Below are 20,450 nucleotides of genomic sequence, written 5' to 3'. Positions count from 1 at the left end.
GATCAGTCATGGATCTGCACAGACGGATCCGCACAGATAATACAACCGTCTGCATCCGTTCAGAACGGATCCGTCTTGAACACCATTGAAAGTCAATAGAGGACGGATCCGTTTTCTGTATCAGTGAAAACGGATCCGTCCCCATTGACTTAGGCTCCATTCACACGTCCGTGATGTGTTGCGGACCCGCAAATTGTGGGTCCGCAACACACCAGCAAGCTGCGGACAAGAATAGGACATGCTCTATCTTTTTGCGGAGTTGCGGACCTAAAGATCGGGGCCACGCACTGCAAATGCAGACAGCACACTGTGTGCTGTCCGCATCCATTCCGTCCCCATAGAGAATGAATGGGTCCGCACCCGTTCCGCAAAATTGTGGAACGGATGCGGACCCATTCTGCGGACGTGTGAATGGACCCTCCAAAGCGTAATGGAGACGGAGCGGAGGCAAACTGATGCATTCTGAGCGGATCCTTTTCTATTCAGAATGCATTAGGGCAAAACAGCCCTGAATGGATCTCCCAAACGGAAATCAAAACGCCAGTGTGAAAGTAGCCTAAAACATAATTTTTCTCGGCAATGTGGGCACATATCAATATGGGACAAACCTAGATTCATAGGTACAAAACTGCTGACAGATGCCCTTTAAAGTAAAAAAATAATGTCTTCTTTTGCATTTTCACCGTAATATAAACAGCAAGCGAAACAACGCTAAAAACCTGCAACTTGTCTGACACAAGCAACAAGAGCGCCTAATTATATCTGTGGGAATTCTAGGCAAATCAACGGCGTCACACGAACACTTAGCAGAACTTCAACTCCCACGAGCACTAGCGACTGTCTGTCAGCCAATGACAACTTCAGCGACAAGAACACGTGCCTTTTCCCGTGCACCCTAACATGGTCGCGCTAGTTACGTTTTTGACAGACTAGCTGAACAGCCAATGAGGGCGGCGCAATGCTGAGAGAAGGAAATATCAACCAATCAGATGCGGCGTGCCGAAGGCAAAGTTCTCGCGTGGTGTCCAATGAGAGGCGTGGCTTCCAGGAGACGCTCCCGTGGTGGTTTGTGTGAACGGGTTAGGCTGGAGCTGAGGGGAGCTGGCTGATGATGGTATGTATATGTATATGAGTTTGGAAGGTGCTGGGTCTGTGAGGTGCCCGGCTCAGAGTGTCAGCGGCCATGTTGTGGGATGGGGAGCTGGACTGTACTTGCTGCCTCTCTGATGTGGGTAGTGGAGGCTCCGGCGAGGTGAGAAGCCCGCAGTCCAGGCCGCAGCACGGCTTGTGCCTCTTGGTTTCAGGGTTTCCCTCCTTAGAGTAACCTCCATCCATGGGTGTCACCTCCAGCAGGCAGCCATTTCTGTCCAGCCCACCAGGTTGTCCCTCACCTTTATATCATTGCCTATACTGTCATTGGTGATGGGTGATAACTGGTGGCTGTCCTACAGAGCATGTATACGCCATATATAAGCTTGTATAGCGCCAACCTACTGTACAGTGAGTGTCGTCATCCGTATCCGCCCCTGTCACAGTGTATCGGTATGCTGGCCTTAGTCATATCCAAACCCAGGACCCCCAGTCCTGTATCCTCCGCATGATATGTGACCTATTCAGGAGTATGGTGTATTAGAAGGTGACGGCACTGTACGACTGGTGTGGTCTGACTTCTGGGCCCCATCAGTCCTGTGAATGAAGGGCCACACTACTGGTGGAGCACAGCATCCCCCTCTTAGTGTACCACCTGGGTCATCGGTATCAAAATCTTGGAGAACATTTTTCAGGCAGTCTGCAAAATACAGATACTGTCTGCGTTGTGTCTGCATTTTTTTTTTTGCAGCCTCATTGACTTCATTGGGTCCGCATTTTGGCGGGCGAGTATAGGATATGTTCTATCTTTTTGCAGAACCAGAAAGCACAGATCTATGTGCTTTCTGCATCCGTATGTCATTTCGGCAAAAAGCTAGAATATGTCTGTAAAATTCAGACCACAAACTCATTGAAGTCAATGGGGCTGCAAAAAATAAAAATATGCGGATGTCACATTTTGAAACCGGTTACGTTTAGGGGGCACGTAGAAATGCAAGACTCACATGGTGGAGAAAGGTTGTAGTAAATGTGCCCTGCACGTCAGAAGTCAAGTTCTCATTGCATGTAATTAGTCCCCAAATCGTTAGGCATCTCGTGAACTAATGAACCTGTGAGGGTGTATGCACGCGGCAGTGTGGTTTATGTGGATTTTCTGCACAGCTTTTCTTGCAGTTTATGCTACATTGATGCACCAAAATCCGCCTGTATTACTTGTGTTTTTTGACATGTATTTGCCCCACATCTCATCCTTTGCATCAGCTTTGAAAACCCGACATACTGCGGACTTTAAAATGTACATGAGATGTTGAAAGTCTGTGTGTACTGTATTGTGCTGTGGATTTTTTGCATGTAAGACTAGCGTTATGGCTTTTCATTTGTGAGATCCATACATGGCTCTCGCAAGCGGTCCAAAACGTATCAGTTTTGCCCTAATGCATTCTGAATGGATAAGGATCCGCTCAGAATGCATCAGTTTGCCTCCGTTCAGTCACCATTCCGCTGCCTGCAGTGTTTTGCTGTCTGTCTGATGAAACTGAGCTGACACAATGTAAGTCAATGGGGGACGGATCTGTTTTTAATGACACGATCTGACAGAATAAAAAAACGGATCCTTCCCCCATTGAATTTCAATGGTGTTCAAGACGGAGCCGTCATGGCTATAGAAGACATAATACAAACTGATCCATTCATGACGTTGTATTATTGTAACAGAAGCGTTTTTGCAGATCCATGACGGATCCGCAAAAAACACTAGTGTGAAAGTAGCCTAATACGCACAGTGGGGGATATTTTTCAAACTGGTGTAAAGTAAAACTGGCCCATAGAAACCAATCAGATTCCACCTTTCATTTTTCACAGCTCCTTTGGAAAATTAAAGGTGGAATCTGATTGGTTGCTATGGGCAACTAAGCCAGTTCTACTGTACACCAGTTTGATAAATGTCCCCTAGTGTAAATATACCTTTTAAGTAGTTAGTTCAGTGCCGTCCATTCACCGCTCCTCAGAGTACTGGGTTGTGACTCTGACTTAGCTAATCAGTGGGAGCCCAGGTAATGTGCGTTATTTTGGAAGACATAAGCTTGTGCCCTTACATTTATTTTTTATTTATTTTTTTCTTCCCTCTTAGGCGGACTTTTTAAAAGGCCTACCAGTGTACAATGAGAGCAACTTCAGCAGATTTCATGCAGACTCTGTGTGTAAAGCCTCAGTAAGTCATTTTCCCAACCACACTATTTTACTTGTCTCCTCTGTATCGTTGTGGGATAGTTTTGTGCTGTGATTTGGGGCCATTCATATAGTTTTATATGCTTGGCTTCTGCTAGGACCCGTCATCTCTCGTTACTTGTTGGGGGGGCATGCCTCCGCATGGTCTGCTACTGTCCAGTCAGTGCTGCAATGCAATGATAATGCTGTGTTATGTGAAAAGATACTCCGCAAAAACCGACCTGTCAGGAATGGTGACCTGTGCTTGTCTTCTGCTGATCCTCAGAGTAGTTACCCATACATGTGCACAGCTTTCTTCTGACCAGACGAGGCCAACTGATGAGTGGAGATGTTACTGGCGCAAAGAACACATCAGAATCTTATTATATATATTTTATTAGTTCCTAATCTTGTACTCTTTTGACCTGTTCCTGACATCAGGTGTACATGTATACCTGATGTTGGGTCTTTAATCCTTACACAGACCATAATGCAGTGTTAGGAGTATGGAACGGGGGCTCACACACTGAGCTCTCAATATATAGCAGCTGCTGGTTGTATAATACAGCTGGTACTCTGTCACAATGACTGTTCTCTATTACCATGACTGCCTGGGCCCTTGGGAAAGTTCCTAGGCCTGTCATAGCTAACTGCCTGTAAAGCCATGGACGAGGCATGTCTTGTTAGCCAGCGTGTCATAATCCTAAAGACAAGTGACCAAAAGGTCACATATTCAAGTTCCTTAAGGAGGCTAAAAATGACAGTGAAAAAATGTAAAAAAAAAAAAAAAAACCTCAAATAATAAAAATTCAAATGCCCCCTCACCCCAGGTGTTGCTTTGTCCAAAACTGTCACAGCTGTGACCTATCCTTTGTATACATTATTGGTATCTGATCGGTGGGGGTCTGATATCTGGGACTGATCAGCTATTTGAGAAGGCATCGGCTCTCGTAGTAGTGCCGTGGCCTTCTTACAGCTTTGTCTAAGCCAGGGGTAGGCAACCTCCGGCACTCCAGCTGTTGTGAAACTACAACTCCCAGCATGCATACTTACTCTGCTCTTCTAAGAACTCACAAAGAAATGAATGGAGCATGCTGGGAATTGTAGTTTCACAACAGCTGGAGTGCCGAAGGTTGCTGATCCCTGGTCTAAGCCATGTGATGACATGCTCATAGGTCACGTGGCCTCGGCCCCATAGAAGTGAATGGCGCTGAACTGCAGGTGGGGTGTCACAAAGCAGTGCTCCAATGGTTCAGTCCTGCCTCCTGGTGCGTGAACGTATTTGCATATGAATATAAACACAGATATCTCTGCAGCTGTTTAGCATACAGACAAAAGAAAGGCATGGTTTTAATCGGCATAATGAGCCCTACCGGGCAGTATGTCTAATTTTTATAGGGTTCATCCTGGTGACAGAGCCTCTTTAAAATATAAACTTATTTATCCTGTGTGGTGAATGCCGTAACAGAAAAAACAAAATAGTCGATTTGCCAATTTTTTTTTTGGTGGCTTGACCCTCCCCCAAAAAAGTCGAATAAAAAGTGATTGTATAGTCAACCACACTCCAAAATGGTATCAAAAGATGGTTAGAATTTTTTTTTTTTTAAAGTTATTTGTTTTCAGTATTAAAATAAGAAACTATATAAATGTGGTATTACAGTAAATCTTTGTCGCACTTCGTGTATCTGCTGTAAGTAGGGTTCCAACCCAGTTATCAATAATGAATAAAACTACAGCTTGTAGGTTTTAATCTTGATTGTACAGTTTTTCATTATGCAACATACGGCAATATTCATGCGTGACGTTTCGGCTCGCAGGCCTTCCTCAGACACTTGCCCATATATAAAGAAATACAAAAATTACAAAAAATAAAAATTAAAGTTACAAAGACCAGATAACATATCCACAAGATAAATCAGCAATTTACATAGTGCAAAATTCTGGATGCGGTTTACAAGAACAGTAGGTTGCCAGATGGAGGCTTGCACAGAACCTGGAGTTCATTGCAATACGACCAAAAGGATCATAAGGTTGCCAAAAAGGTCAAAATGGTGGTATAAACAAAACAAATCTCATTTATGAGCCAGAAGTAATGTCTTGTTTAGGGTATTAACCACTTAAGGACCACAGGTTTATACCCCCCTAGTGACCAGGCCCTTTTTTACAAATCGGCACTCCACAACTTTAGCGGTTTATTGCTCGGTCATGCAACTTACCACCCAAATGAATTTTACCTCCTTTTCTTCTCACTAATAGAGCTTTCATTTGGTGGTATTTCATTGCTGCTGACATTTTTACTTTTTTTGTTATTAATCGAAATTTAACGATTTTTTTGCAAAAAAATGTCATTTTTCACTTTCAGTTGTAAAATTTTGCAAAAAAAACAACATCCATATATCCATTTTTCACTAAATTTATTGTTCTACATGTCTTTGATTAAAAAAAAATGTTTGGGTAAAAAAAAAATGGTTTGGGTCAAAGTTATAGCGTTTACAAACTATGGTACAAAAATGTGAATTTCCGCTTTTTGAAGCAGCTCTGACTTTCTGAGCACCTGTCATGTTTCCTGAGGTTCTACAATGCCCAAACAGTAGAAAAACCCCACAAATGACCCCATTTCGGAAAGTAGACACCCTAAGGTACTCGCTGATGGGCATAGTGAGTTCATAGAACTTTTTATTTTTTGTCACAAGTTAGCAGAAAATGATGAATTTTTTTTTAATTTTTTTTTTTCTTACTATGTCTCATATTCCACTAACTTGCGACAAAAAATAAAAAATTCTAGGAACTCGCCATGCCCCTCACGGAATACCTTGGGGTGTCTTCTTTCCAAAATGGGGTCACTTGTGGGGTAGTTATACTGCCCTGGCAATTTAGGGGCCCAAATGTGTGAGAAGTACTTTGCAATCAAAAGCTGTAAAAAATGACCGGTGAAATCCGAAAGGTGCACTTTGGAATATGCGCCCCTTTGCCCACCTAGGCTGCAAAAAAGTGTCACACATCTGGTATCACCATACTCAGGAGAAGTTGGGGAATGTGTTTTGGGGTGTCATTTTACATATACCCATGCTGGGTGAGAGAAATATCTTGGCAAAAGACAACTTTTCAATTTTTTTTATACAAAGTTGGCATTTGACCAAGATATTTCTCTCACCCAGCATGGGTATATGTAAAATGACACCCCAAAACACATTCCCCAACTTCCCCTGAGTACGGCAATACCAGATGTGTGACACTTTTTTGCAGCCAAGGTGGGCAAAGGGGCACATATTCCAAAGTGCACCTTTCGGATTTCGCAGGCCATTTTTTACACATTTTGATTGCAAAGTACTTCTCACACATTTGGGCCCCTAAATTGCCAGGGCAGCATAACTACGCCACAAGTGACCCCATTTTGGAAAGAAGACACCCCAAGGTATTCCGTGAGGGGCACGGCGAGTTCCTAGAATTTTTTATTTTTTGTCACAAGTTAGCGGAAAATGATGATTTTTTTCTTTTTTTCTTTTTTTTTCTTTCAAAGTCTCATATTCCACTAACTTGCGACAAAAAAAAAAAAAATTCTAGGAACTCGCCATGCCCCAAAATGGGGTCACTTGTGGCGTAGTTATACTGCCCTGGCAATTTAGGGGCCCAAATGTGTAAGAAGTACCTTGCAATCAAAATGTGTAAAAAATGGCCTGCGAAATCCGAAAGGTGCACTTTGGAATGTGGGTTGCTTTGCCCACCTAGGCTGCAAAAAAGTGTCACACATCTGGTATCAACGTACTCAGGAGAAGTTGGGGAATGTGTTTTGGGGTGTCATTTTACATATACCCATGCTGGGTGAGAGAAATATCTTGGCAAAAGACAACTTTTCCCATTTGTTTTATACAAAGTTGGCATTTGACCAAGATATTTATCTCGCCCAGCATGGGTATATGTAAAATGACACCCCAAAACACATTCCCCAACTTCTCCTGAGTACGGCGATACCACATGTGTGACACTTTTTTGCAGCCTAGATGCGCAAAGCGGCCCAAATTCCTTTTAGGAGGGCATTTTTAGACATTTGGATCCCAGACTTCTTCTGGCTCTTTAGGGCCCCTAAAAAGCCAGGGCAGTATAAATACCCCACATGTGACCCCACTTTGGAAAGAAGACACCCTAAGGTTTTCAATGAGGGGCCTGGCGAGTTCATAGAAATTTTTTTTTGGCCATAATTTAGCAAAAAAAAAATTTTTTTGTTTTTTTTCTCACAAAGTGTCACTTTCCGCTAACTTAGGACAAAAATTTAAATCTTTCATAGACTCAATATGCCCCTCAGCAAATACCTTGGGGTGTCTTCTTTCCAAAATGGGGTCAGTTGTGGGGTGTTTGTACTGCCCTGGCATTTGAGGGTCTCCGCAATCATTACATGTATAGCCAGCATTAGGAGTTTCTGCTATTCTCCTTATATTGAGCATACAGGTAATGAGATTTTTTTTTTCCGTTCAGCCTCTGGGCTGAAAGAAAAAAATGAACGGCACAGATTTCTTCATTCGCATCGATCAATGTGGATGAAAAAATCTCTGCCCAAAATAAAAAAAGGAGGGGAAAGGCGTCTGCCAGGACATAGGAGCTCCGCCCTACATCCATACCCACTTAGCTCGTATGCCCTGGCAAACCAGATTTCTCCATTCGCATCAATCGATGTGGATGAATAAATCATTGCCGGGATTATTTTTTTTTACATACAAAGTGTTTGCCAAAGCATAGGAACGCCGCCTCCTCCTCAGCTCGTATGCTTCGGCAAACGTATCTGTTACTGCAGAGTAGAAATCTCGTCTTGCAGCGCCGCATACATCGACTTGCGTGTAATCTGACAGCAGCGCAATGCTTCTGTCAGAATGCACATCAGTGCTGCAGCTGCTTGATCGCTTGGTCCACCTGGAAGGTAAAAAAACAAAAAAAGAAAAAACCAGGCCGCAACGCAATAATTTTATTAACATTAACTTTAGAGAACATTAACTTTTCTAAACTTTTGAAACAGAACAATAACTTTTTTGCTTACCGGTGATTTTTTCTTTTCTTTTCTTTTTACCTTTATTGGACAAACCTCTCCTTCCCCATGGGACAATGTGCAAAGCGCAAATCGCCCAAACATGTGGCGAAGTGCATTATGCACTTTGTCCCAGGTGAAAGGAGAGGTTTGTGGCAGCTCTGTGTGAAAGGGCCCTAAGACCCCTGTGTGCCTGTCCTGTGTACGCAATCCCTATGCTAATAGTGTACCTGAGTGTGGAACTTGCGGAAACACTCCCCTATGCATAGGGCAGGCTGGTCAGGACAGTCAGGACAAAAAAAGGTGGTGTCACGCCTTATTCCACCCCTGCTACAGACACGACATCTTTTTCTTGTGGAACGTTGAGTTGGGGTACCAGGATAGACAGACGGGAAGTGTCTGCCATGTAGCCGGCTCACTACATCAGGGCCTTGGGGCACGGACCCTCCTGGATACAGGATTTCCGAAATGATCTCTTCCTGGAATTTTAGGAAGGATCCTGTTCTCCCAGCCTTACTGTAGAGAACAAAACTATTGTACATCGCCAATTGGATCAAATAAACAGAGACCTTCTTATACCAGCGTCTGGTTCTGCGGGAAACTAAATAGGGAGCCAACATCTGGTCATTGAAGTCCACCCCTCCCATGTGAAGGTTATAGTCGTGGACAGAGAGGGGTTTCACAATGACTCCAGTTGCCCGTTCAATTTGGACAGTCGTGTCTGCGTGAATGGTGGACAGAAGGTAAACGTCCCTCTTGTCCCTCCACTTCACCGCGAGCAGTTCTTGGTCACACAAGGCAGCCCTCTCCCCCCGTGCAAGTCGGGTACTAACGAGCCGTTGGGGGAAGCCCCGGCGACTAGGTCGCGCGGTACCACAGCATTGAATTCCGACTATATGTAAGTGCCGAAAGAGGGCCACGCTTGAGTAAAAATTGTCCACGTATAAGTGGTACCCCTTGTGGAATAAGGGTGACACCAAGTCCCAGACAATCTTGCCACTGCTCCCCAGGTAGTCAGGACATCCGACCGGCTCCAGTTTTGAGTCTTTTCCCTCATAGACCCTAAAACGATATGTATAGCCTGTGGCCCTTTCACAGAGCTTATACAGTTTGACCCCATACCGGGCGCGCTTGCTGGGGATGTACTGTTTTATGCCAAGGCGCCCGGTAAAATGTACTAGGGACTCGTCTATGCAGATGTTTTGATTAGGGGTATACGCATCTGCAAATCTGGATGACAAATGGTCTATGAGGGGCCGAATTTTGTGGAGCCGGTCATAAGCAGGGTGGCCTCTTGGATGACAGGTGCTATTGTCCGCGAAATGCATAAAGCACATGATGACCTCAAAACGTGCCCTAGACATTGCAGCAGAGAACATGGGCATGTAATGTATTGGGTCTTTAGACCAATATGACCGCAATACATTTTTTTTTGTTAGACCCATGCTGAGGATAAGGCCCAAAAAAATTTTAAACTCGGAAACAGTGACTGGTTTCCACCGGAAAGGCTGGGCATAGTAGCTTTCCGGATTGGCGGTAATAAACTGTGTGGCGTAGCGGTTGGTTTCAGCCACAACTAGGTCATAGAGATCCGCGGTGAAGAACAGCTCAAAAAACTGAAGGGCCGATCCTAAATGAGCCGTCTCCACGCGAACTCCAGACTGGGCGGTGAAAGGGGGCAATACGGGTGCGGCGGAATCAGGGGATTGCCAATTAGGATTTGCCAGCACCTCTGGGAGACTAAGGGTTCTACGGACCTGTGAACGCGGTGGCTGTGACGGGGGAGTTATTGCACGTGCCACCGTACCAGCTGGAACTGCCCTTCTGGTGCTCGCCACTTCACCAGGGACTACGGCAGTGCTGGTAGAAGGTCCAGGCTGTGCTGCGCTGCTGGTGTATGCCGCACCATAAACAAGATCAGCGCTAGCACCACTCTGCTGCAAATGAGGATCATCATGCAGGGTAGGCAGAACTCTTACATGGGATCGGGTACGTCTGGCCGTAGCAGGGACCTCTACCTCGTCATCCTCACTAGCCGTTAGAGTGCCACTGCTGTCTACAGGTTCATATTCTGAACCACTGGATTCAGCGGATAAGGCGTCCCCATCGCTTTCATCCATCACGGTCAGAATCCTGTAGGCCTCTTCAGCGGAATACCCCTTGTTTGACATTTTGGGTTCACTAAATTTAGGGGGTATTCCTCTGAGACTACCCAGGAAAAAGAGCAAACCTGCTTAGTAAAAAGGAGTACTTGTGAAGTAAAGCTGCGATCGCTAATAAAGATCCAAAAAGCTCAAAAGTGATCTTTTATAGCGGCGCAGCGATTTTACGGTTTTTGCAGTGATCAGAAAAAAAAAATTCTGTCACTGCGGTGGGGCGGACTGAACGCAAGTGTGCGCACAAGATCAGGCCTGATCGGGCGAACACTGCGTTTTTTGTAGAACCTAAGGTGACCCTAATGTACTTATATAGATCTGATTGCGATCAGTATTGATCACTTACAGATACTATATAGTACTAGTGCTGATTAGCGACAGCGATGACGCTAATCAGCGACTAATCGGTGACTGCGGTGCGGTGCGGAGGGCGCTAACTACCTAACAAGTAGCTAACTACCTGGCGGTGATAAGGGACCCTAACAGGGGGGGTGATCAATGACAGGGGGGTGGATAAGGGGGTGATCAGGGTGTCTAATATGGGTGATCAGGAGCTAAATAAGGGGTTAAATAAATGACAGGGTAATATCTAATGTGTAGTGTGGTGTTTGGTGCTACTTACTGAGCTGCCTGTATCCTCTGGTGGTCGATCCAAGCAAAAGGGACCACCAGAGGACCAGGCAGGAGTTATATCAGACGCTATTTTCAAAATAGCGTCTGACATAACCATTTCATTGGACGATTCAAAAATCTACAGCCTGCCAGCCAATGATCGCGGCCGGCAGGCTGCAGATGAACTTGTGAACTGCGCAATCCTGTGAACGCGCGTTCCTGTGAACGCGCGTTCACAGGAAATCTCGGCTCACGCGAGATGACGCCAATCGGCGTTAGTGTGACCTGGGAGCGCCGCAGCATTGACGCCTTTCGGCGTTAGTGTGACGGGAGGAGGTTAAGGAAAAAGGCCAAATATTGAGACAGCAAGCACATATAAAAGATACTCTGAAAATAAACTCAAATCGGTACACTGTTGCATCTAGCACAGGTAACAGTGTACCGATTTGAGTGGATATGTTATCTGGTCTTTGTAACTTTTTAAATGTTTGTTTTTTGTCATTTTTGTATTTCTTTATATATAGGCAGTGTCTCAGGAAGGCCTGTGAGCTGAAACGTCACTCATAAATATTGCAGTGTGTTGCATGATAAAAAAAAAGAAATCTATCAAGATTAAAACCTACAAGCTGTAGTTGTATTCATTATTATTATAAATGTGGTATTGCCATAAACTTACTGACCTAGAGTGAAGGTTACAGGTCAGTTTTACCGCCTAACCTATAAAACTATGGTGGAATAATTTTTTTTTTCTCCCCCCATTTTCACCCCATTTGGAATCTTTCAGCTTCCCATTATATTGAATATTAAAGAGGACCTTTCACTAGAATAAAACTTCTAAAGTAACTATACAGGCATGTAGAGCGGCGCCCAGGGACCCCCCTGCACTTACTGTTATACCTGGGCGCCGCTCAGTTCTCCCGTAATTGCCTCCGGTATCTTTACAGTTAGGCTCCACCCAGGGGAACCTGCCAGCGCCTCCTTCTCCCATGCTGTAGCGCTGGCCAATCACAGCGCTCAGCTCATAGCCTGAGAGGCTTTTTTCTCTCTCAGGCTATGAGCTGAGCGCTGTGATTGGCTAGCGCTGCAGCATGGGAGAAGGAGGCGCCGGCAGGTTCCCCTGGGTGGAGCCTAACTGTAAAGATACCGGAGGCAATCCCTGGGCGCCGCTCTACATGCCTGTATAGTTACTTTAGAAGTTTAATTCTGGTGAAAGGTCCTCTTTAAGTGGAGCCATTAAAAAGTTCAACTTGTCCCGCAAAAAAAAAAAAGCGCTCATGTGAATGGAAAAATAAAAAAAGGAAAATTGCTGCGGCAGGAAGGGGTTAAGGATCCACTGTCCAAGTATAAGTTTTACCTCTTTTATCCCCCTTCCTGGCTATCCCATTTAGTGGCTCTGTATAAGTCAGGGGGCTGCAGCATGATCCCTCACTGATTGGGAAGTTGTGTGGCTGACGCCATCTAGTCTGTGTACATCCTGTGGAGTGTGGCATGTAGGCAAGAGTGGAGTCAAGGCCTTTAAGTGCTAAAGAGATCACGTTTTCTATCCTGTAACGATTGAGGAATTGTCTTGCAGAATAGACGGCCGTCAGTTTACCTGCCCACAAGAGAGTATCCTTCTGACCAAAGTAAGTTCATTGCTGTGGGCAGGAGGGGCGACAATGTTGTCAGATGATGGTTCTAATTTCTTTTTTCTCTTTTTAATGTCCAGTCATAGTAACAGAGAAAACAAATATACTTTTGCGATATTTACACCAGCAATGGGACAAAAAGGTGAGACCGTTCTCCTCAAGACACTTTATTTGCAGGCATTAGACTATTTTTCTGGCCAGTTTTTTTTACATCTGAAAGGTGGGTCTGACATGGGATAGGCCATCAATATCACACCCGCTAATAGAATGTCATCCTTTTCATTGTTTACCAGGCACACTTCTGTACTTCTGACTGTGCCTGATGATTATTATTAAAGCGCCATTCATTCCATAGCGCTGTACATATGAGAAGAGATATACATACATAATACAGACAATTGCACTAAGCATGAACAAGACTAGTTACAAACTGGTACAGAGGGAGAGAGGGCCCTGCCCGTGAGGGCTTACAATCTACATGGTATGGTAGAAGGACACAGTAGGTGCGGGTGAAGTTGGTCATGGCGGTGTAGAGGCAGCAGGGTCACTGGTTGTAGGCTTGTCTGAAAAGGTGGGTTTTTAGGTTTCTTTTGAAGGATTCCACTGTAGGCGAGTCTGATATGTTGGGGTAGCGAGTTCCAGAGTGTGGGGGATGCACGGGAGAAATCTTGGAGTCGATTGTGGGAAGAGGCGATAAGAGGAGAGAAGGTCTTGTGAGGATTGGAGAGTGCGTGTGGGGATGTATCGGGAAAGTAGCTCAGAGATGTAGGGAGGGGACAGGTTATGGATGGCCTTGTATGAATTTGTTAGTACTTTTGAAGTGAATTCACTGGGCAATGGGGAGCCAGTGAAGGGATTGGCAGAGGGGGGAGGCAGAGGAGTAAGTAATAGGGTGAGAGGTGGATTAGTCGGGCAGCAGAGTTGAGGATAGATTGGAGGGGTGCGAGAGTGCTAGGCCACAGAGGAGAGTGTTGCAGTAGTCTAGGCGGGAGATGAGTGCATGTACAAGCATTTTAGCAGATTCAAAGTTAAGGAAAACAAGGATGCGGGAGATGTTTTTGAGTTGGAGGTGGCAGGTGGTGGAAAGGGCTTGGATGTACGGTCGGAAGGAAAGGGCAGAATCCAAGGTCACCCCAAGGCAGCGGACTTGGTTGACCGGGGATAGTGTGCAGCCATTGATCGTGATAGGTCTGTTGGGGGGGGGGGGGGGGGGGGGGGGGGGGGGTTGAGCAAGATGGGGGAAAGATAATGAATTCTGTTTTATCCATGTTGAGTTTTAGAAAGCGAAAGGCGAAGGATGATATAGAATATAGACATTGTGGGATTCTTGATGGTAAGGTGGTGATGTCTGGACCAGAGAGGTAGATTTGTGTGTCGTCAGCATAAAGCTGAATGCACACGGCCGTTTTTCACGGCCGTGAGCGGTCTGTGGTAAAACGGGCTGGATTCCTGCTGAGAGCAGGAGCGCACGGCGTCATTGGTTGCTATGACGCCGTGCGCTTCCTTCTGCCGCTGCAGTACAGTGATACACTAGTGTGATCTATACCAGTGTATTACTGTACTGCAGCGGCAGCAGGAAGCGCACGTCGTCCTAGCAACCAATGATGCTGTGCACTCCTGCTCTCAGCAGGAATCCAGCCTGTGTTACCACGGACCGCTCACGGCCGTGTGCATTTGGCCTAAAAGGTGATACTGAGAGCCATGGGACTCTGAGCTGTCCTAGGCCAAAAGTGTAGATGGAGAAGAGCAGGGGTCCTAGGACAGAGCCTTGCGGGACACCAACAGAGACTGAGTTGTAACAGTACAGAGCACAGTCTGGTAGGTAATAAAAGTGACTTGATGGAGCGCTGCAGCCTCTTCAGTCACCTAATCAGAGGGTCTATTTGGAGTAGGGGGGGGGGGCGGGCAGATGTCCGGCTTTAGGCAGGACATTCCGGTTTCCTGGTACCCTGACCTCAGTCCGGCACCACGCTTAGACAGCAACATTGTGCTAAGCGTGAGCTGCAGGCGCAAACTGACTGAGAGTGAGAGAAGCACTCTGAGCCCAGCACAGCCCACCTTCAGATCTTCCATGTTTTTTTTTTTTTTTTTTTCCCTTTGCCATCACCATTACTCGGATGGGGCTTGGTTTAGCATGGCCTATAATTTCTGGCTTTTTGGGATAAAGCAAGTGGCCACCCTAATTGGGACTTGGAACCCGACTGATTTGATATTGATGGCCTATGCCAAGATAGACCTTGAAGGTTATGTACACCTTCAGAGGCAGATTTTTTTTTTGTGATTTGCATTTTACTCATTTTGGGCTAAATTATTTTGAATTGGTCTTTATTAAAAATATTGGGCCACTGTCACAAAGGGTTAACTGTCTAGCTGGGCCAATCATACTTCTTACTTTCGCTTTGTGCCAGCCATCTAATAACCCTTATCTCTAAACTACAAGAGGACATAAACACTTATTTAAGCCACATTCGATCAGTAACATAAAAACTTAACTTTAATGAGTGTTTATAATGTCAGAGATAAAGAGCCCGTCGGCTCCCCAACTGAATCTGCTTCTAGAGCATCTCTGCCCTGTACAGAAAAAAGGGTTTCTTATTTGTAATAAAGACCAATTTACAAAATTGTTTTTAGCTTAAAATGAGTACAATGCAATAAAAAAAATTGCCCCCAAAGGTGTACATAGCCTTTAAATATTACAGTCCTGGAAAACCTTTTAACATTGACACTGTAACTACTTTGTTGTACTAATCTCAGGTTCCACTTGTTGGTCCAATATATTTGGTAGCTAAGGTTTTGTAATGGGTTTAGATATGTTGGAATTTTCATTTGTGGCACCCATTTTGTTAAAAATTGCAACAAGAAGGGCAGACAAGTTAATGCGCTTTCACATAGTTAATGTTTGATCAGTGACTGTGAGCCAAAACCAGGATTGGAGCCTCCACAGACAATGTATAAGAGAAAGATTTGTACCAGTTCTGTGTTTTGGATCCGCACCTTTGTTAGGCGTATTTCACACGAACGTATTGGTTCCGTTCCGTGCATTGGGGACCGCAATTTGCAGTCCCCAATGCACATGCATTGTCCGTGCGGTGGCCGGGACGGATCCAGACCCATTCAACTTGAATGGGTCTGTGGTCTGTCCGTTCTGCAAAAAGATAGAACAAGTTCTACTTTTTTGCGGAACGGAAGCAGTGGGGTTCCGTTCAATGCTTCCATTCCGCGTCTCTGGATTTGCTGGCCCATTCAAGTGAATGGGTCCGCATCAGTTATGCGGAATGCACGTGGCCGGTGCCCTGTGTATTGTGGCCCGCACTACAGCCATGTGAAAGAAGCCTTAGGCTCAAAATCACTGATCAGGTTGCTGAAGGCTGCTTTTTATTTCTATCTGACTGAACCAAAACCAGCTGCAGATCAAAGACACAGAACAGGTGCAGATCTTGCCTTACACCTCATCTCTGGAGGCTCCAATCCTGGTTTTGGCTCACAAACGCTGACCATTGACTGTGTAAAAGCGGCCTAGAGGTCCCTTTTTAGACGGGTTAATTCAGCAGGCAATTGTCAGAAAGGAAGTGTTCCTTCCCAACAATCGCCTAGTTGTCGGTGGGGGAAACCCTCTGTGTTTCCATGCAGCGATCTCCTCCCCAGTATGGGGACAAGTGATCGCTAATGACATTGCTGGTCCTCATACAGACTTGTTTGCCAGCAGCAGAGCCTGTTTACACACAGTGATCTGCTGCCGACACATGATGATTTAGGTGCCTACACAAACTATCTAGTTACCCGACAAACGAGTAATCGGGTAATTGCTAACGAGCATTCGTAGGACTGCTCATTATCTGGTGGATTCTCGGCCCCTGTTTAATTGGCTTTGCAGAGACTAACAGCTGGAATTGCAGACTTGTTTATTCAGTATAGTTATCGGCTCTTGCTTTTCATGTACAGGTCCTTCTAAAAAAAATTAGCATATTGTGATAAAGTTCATTATTTTCTGTAATGTACTGATAAACATTAGACTTTCATATATTTTAGATTCATTACACACAACTGAAGTAGTTCAAGCCTTTTATTGTTTTAATATTGATGATTTTGGCATACAGCTCATAAAAACCCAAAATTCCTATCTAAAAAAATTAGCATATCATGAAAAGGTTCTCTAAACGAGCTATTAACCTAATCATCTGAATCAACTAATTAACTCTAAACACCTGCAAAAGATTCCTGAGTCTTTTAAAAACTCCCAGCCTGGTTCATTACTCAAAACCGCAATCATGGGTAAGACTGCTGTCCAGAAGGCCATCATTGACACCCTCAAGCAAGAGGGTAAGACACAGAAAGAAATTTCTGAACGAATAGGCTGTTCCCAGAGTGCTGTATCAAGGCACCTCAGTGGGAAGTCTGTGGGAAGGAAAAAGTGTGGCAGAAAACGCTGCACAACGAGAAGAGGTGACCGGACCCTGAGGAAGATTCTGGAGAAGGACCGATTCCAGACCTTGGGGGACCTGCGGAAGCAGTGGACTGAGTCTGGAGTAGAAACATCCAGAGCCCCCGTGTACAGGCGTGTGCAGGAAATGGGCTACAGGTGCCGCATTCCCCAGGTCAAGCCACTTTTGAACCAGAAACAGCGGCAGAAGCGCCTGACCTGGCCTACAGAGAAGCAGCACTGGACTGTTGCATGTCATTCAGAAATCAAGGTGCCAGAGTCTGGAGGAAGACTGAGGAGAGGGAAATGCCAGAAGTGCCTGAAGTCCAGTGTCAAGTACCCACAGTCAGTGATGGTCTGGGGTGCCATGTCAGCTGCTGGTGTTGGTCCACTGTGTTTTATCAAGGGCAGGGTCAATGCAGCTAGCTATCAGGAGATTTTGGAGCACTTCATGCTTCCATCTGCTGAAAAGCTTTATGGAGATGAAGATTTCATTTTTGAGCACGACCTGGCACCTGCTCACAGTGCCAAAACCACTGGTAAATGGTTTACTGACCATGGTATTACTGTGCTCAATTGGCCTGCCAACTCTCCTGACCTGAACCCCATAGAGAATCTGTGGGATATTGGGAAGAGAAAGTTGAGAGACGCAAGACCCAACACTCTGGATGAGCTTAAGGCCGCTATCGAAGCCTCCTGGGCCTCCATAACACCTCAGCAGTGCCACAGGCTGATTGCCTCCATGCCACGCCGCATTGAAGCAGTCATTTCTGCAAAAGGGTTCCCGACCAAGTATTGAGTGCATAACTGAACATAATTATTTGAAGGTTGACTTTTTTTGTATTAAAAACACTTTTCTTTTATTGGTCGGATGAAATATGCTAATTTTTTGAGCTAGGAAATGTGGGTTTTCATGAGCTGTATGCCAAAATCATCAATATTAAAACAATAAAAGGCTTGAACTACTTCAGTTGTGTGTAATGAATCTAAAATATATGAAAGTCTAATGTTTATCAGTACATTACAGAAAATAATGAACTTTATCACAATATGCTAATTTTTTTAGAAGGACCTGTATATTTTTTAGTCTTTTTTCCAAACATGGGAATGAATCCCCGAAGGTGAATGATATTGTGTGAACTCAAACACAGGGCAAAGCTGAATTTTGGTTATGTTAATAGATGACATTCATAGCTGGCATGATTTCCTACACTGATAACATGTCATCTTTTGCATCCATCCACACATCTATTAAAAACTATCTAGACTTGGGCTGGTGTGAACATGATCTTTATCATACATGCATATTGCCCTCCTTGTGACCCTTGTGTATATAAGGCGGGGTCACTAACTTTGTGGCGTGCATTATTATTTGGGCCATGATGGATCACACCGATGTAAGAGTGGCCCTGGAGATGGCCTGGAAATCTATTTGTGGTGTGTTGGAAGGAGCTTCTGTCTAAGTAACCACGTCTGCCTCCTGCTGTTTAATACTAACCTGACTGATCGCCTTCCACTATGTCTGTCTGCAGAATGCTGCAAAGAAAAGAGACCAAGACCAGTTGGAAATAGGAGAAACATCTGCGCCCCCACGAAAGATTGCCCGGACGGACAGCCAGGAAATGAATGAGGACACATAAGCACCACTAAGAAACTTCTTTACCGACCTTGCACCCCACGTCTCCATTTTGTTTCCCCTCCCACAGCACGGGATGACCCTGCTATGTTGGGTGGAGGTATCACAGCCTTCCTTATGGATGCAGTCGATTCCTCTTCTGGTATCCTAGGAGCCAAATTTCTATTTATTTCTTGAAGATTTTATTTATGTTGTGCTGAAACTCCTCTGCGAACAGATGGATATAAAAGATTTCACGCCCTGCCCGCCCTTTTTTATTTTAACAATATATTTTTTTTTTCTGCTGTTCCATACACTGTGTATATGGTTTTAAATTAATTGGCCCAGGTTCTGCTGGACTCTGCTTTAAACTGTGCAGCTGCAATTTCTGTGATCCTGTGCCGCAGAGGTTCTGATGCCTGCCACGGATCCCTGAAAACTGCTTCAGCCACAGTGTAACTTTTGTTCCATTGAATCAATTTATTTTTTTTTCATTTTTTTTTCTTTTCTTTTGCATGCAGTTTTTTATTTAGTTTATCTTGGGCATCCTAAGCCGCTGGGAGGACATCCACTTCCTGGAAACCACAACCTTCTCAATTACAGTATTAGGTTGTTCCGTTCTGAACATCTTTGTAGTTCCGCCAGTGACTGGTGTGCCATAAACATAGTCCGTTCTAGAGGTACCTGCATGACTAACATACTTATTGTGAGGCATTGAACTTGTGTAACTGTTGTACCTCCCAGCACTACATCCACAGAGACCTTGTGTTTGTACACTGCTATCACTAACCAATGAAAAGCTAAATGTCTTCTAGACTGGTTAGCGGTCTTAACCCATGAATGGCCACCAGTACTGTTACCTGGGAATTTGCTACTTGTCCACATCGCCACAGGAGCCGTGAATTAAAACAACGATAATCAGCTTGATATCAGCCGATCTCTGGTGGGGTTTTTTGTGTACATTTTATGCCGTTATGTTTTCTGATCTTTTGGAAGGAGCAGCTGTAGGGGTGTACTGTGTCAGTCACATGGCTCTTCCTTTCTGTTTTTTTTTTTTTGTTTTTTTTTTTTAAGTTTTGAAGTCCTTAACTCAATTGCCTATTAAGCTTAACTAGTGCTTCCTGACTAGAAATGTTGCCTAGAAAATTCTGTTGCACAGTAGATCGCCCAGTTATGTCCTGTGGTAAGGAATAAACTTGTGGCCTTCCAATAAAGTCTCTGAAGCAGAGTTCACCTTTTATTTTCAGTCCGTATTGTGTGTAATGCCTTTTATATTATGTGGTTATGTTTCATGTGGGGGCATCGATGCAGGCAAGAAAGATGGACACAGTTGAGACTTTCACAAGCCCTTTAGATGGATGGATGGATAATTCTTTGTCATCTGTGCTCATCTATTTAGGCTACATTCTGTTCACTTGCATCAGGTTTTCATTGCTCTTTTGGGTTCACACACTGTAGATTTTGTTGCAGAATTTTCTGTGCCGTTCAATGGAACAGATTTTTGTCATGGAAAAATCTACAGCACATGAAGGCACCCTTTAAGTGTCACAATAGTGTAGTCTTTAGAATAATGTCCAAGAGAAAAAGACACCTGCTGGTCCTTATAAGTCAATAGGATAAAAGAACGAATCTGTTATAGATCTTAGAAACATAAGTAGTAATAAACCAGTTAGGAAATGATGAACTGAACCTGGGAGGCACTTTACGT

The 20,450-nt window shown here is 44.6% G+C and overlaps 1 protein-coding gene across 1 annotated transcript; it reads left to right on the top strand.

Moving 5' to 3' along the window:
* Nucleotides 1-1,023: 1,023 nt before the first annotated feature.
* On the top strand, nt 1,024-19,970 carry DDA1 (DET1 and DDB1 associated 1). The gene is made up of 5 exons (XM_044285632.1): nt 1,024-1,114; nt 3,218-3,298; nt 12,653-12,704; nt 12,788-12,849; nt 18,660-19,970. The coding sequence occupies exons 1-5, from the start codon at nt 1,109-1,111 to the stop codon at nt 18,765-18,767; spliced, it is 309 nt and encodes a 102-aa protein (XP_044141567.1). The 5' UTR covers nt 1,024-1,108; the 3' UTR covers nt 18,768-19,970.
* The last annotated feature ends 480 nt before the right edge of the window (nt 19,971-20,450 follow it).

The sequence above is a fragment of the Bufo gargarizans genome, chromosome 1 (assembly GCF_014858855.1).
Source record: "Bufo gargarizans isolate SCDJY-AF-19 chromosome 1, ASM1485885v1, whole genome shotgun sequence".
NCBI classification, from domain to species: domain Eukaryota; kingdom Metazoa; phylum Chordata; class Amphibia; order Anura; family Bufonidae; genus Bufo; species Bufo gargarizans.
The sequence above is the reverse complement of the archived record's forward strand: the minus strand, read 5'-3'. Positions and strand labels throughout refer to the sequence as shown.

Bases quoted from the DNA above. Each gene is read 5' to 3' on its own strand.
- DDA1 (XM_044285632.1), top strand. The intron at 3,299-12,652 runs GTAAGTCATTTT...ATTGTCTTGCAG, and splicing joins ACTCTGTGTGTAAAGCCTCA to AATAGACGGCCGTCAGTTTA. The intron at 12,850-18,659 runs GTGAGACCGTTC...GTCTGTCTGCAG, and splicing joins ACCAGCAATGGGACAAAAAG to AATGCTGCAAAGAAAAGAGA.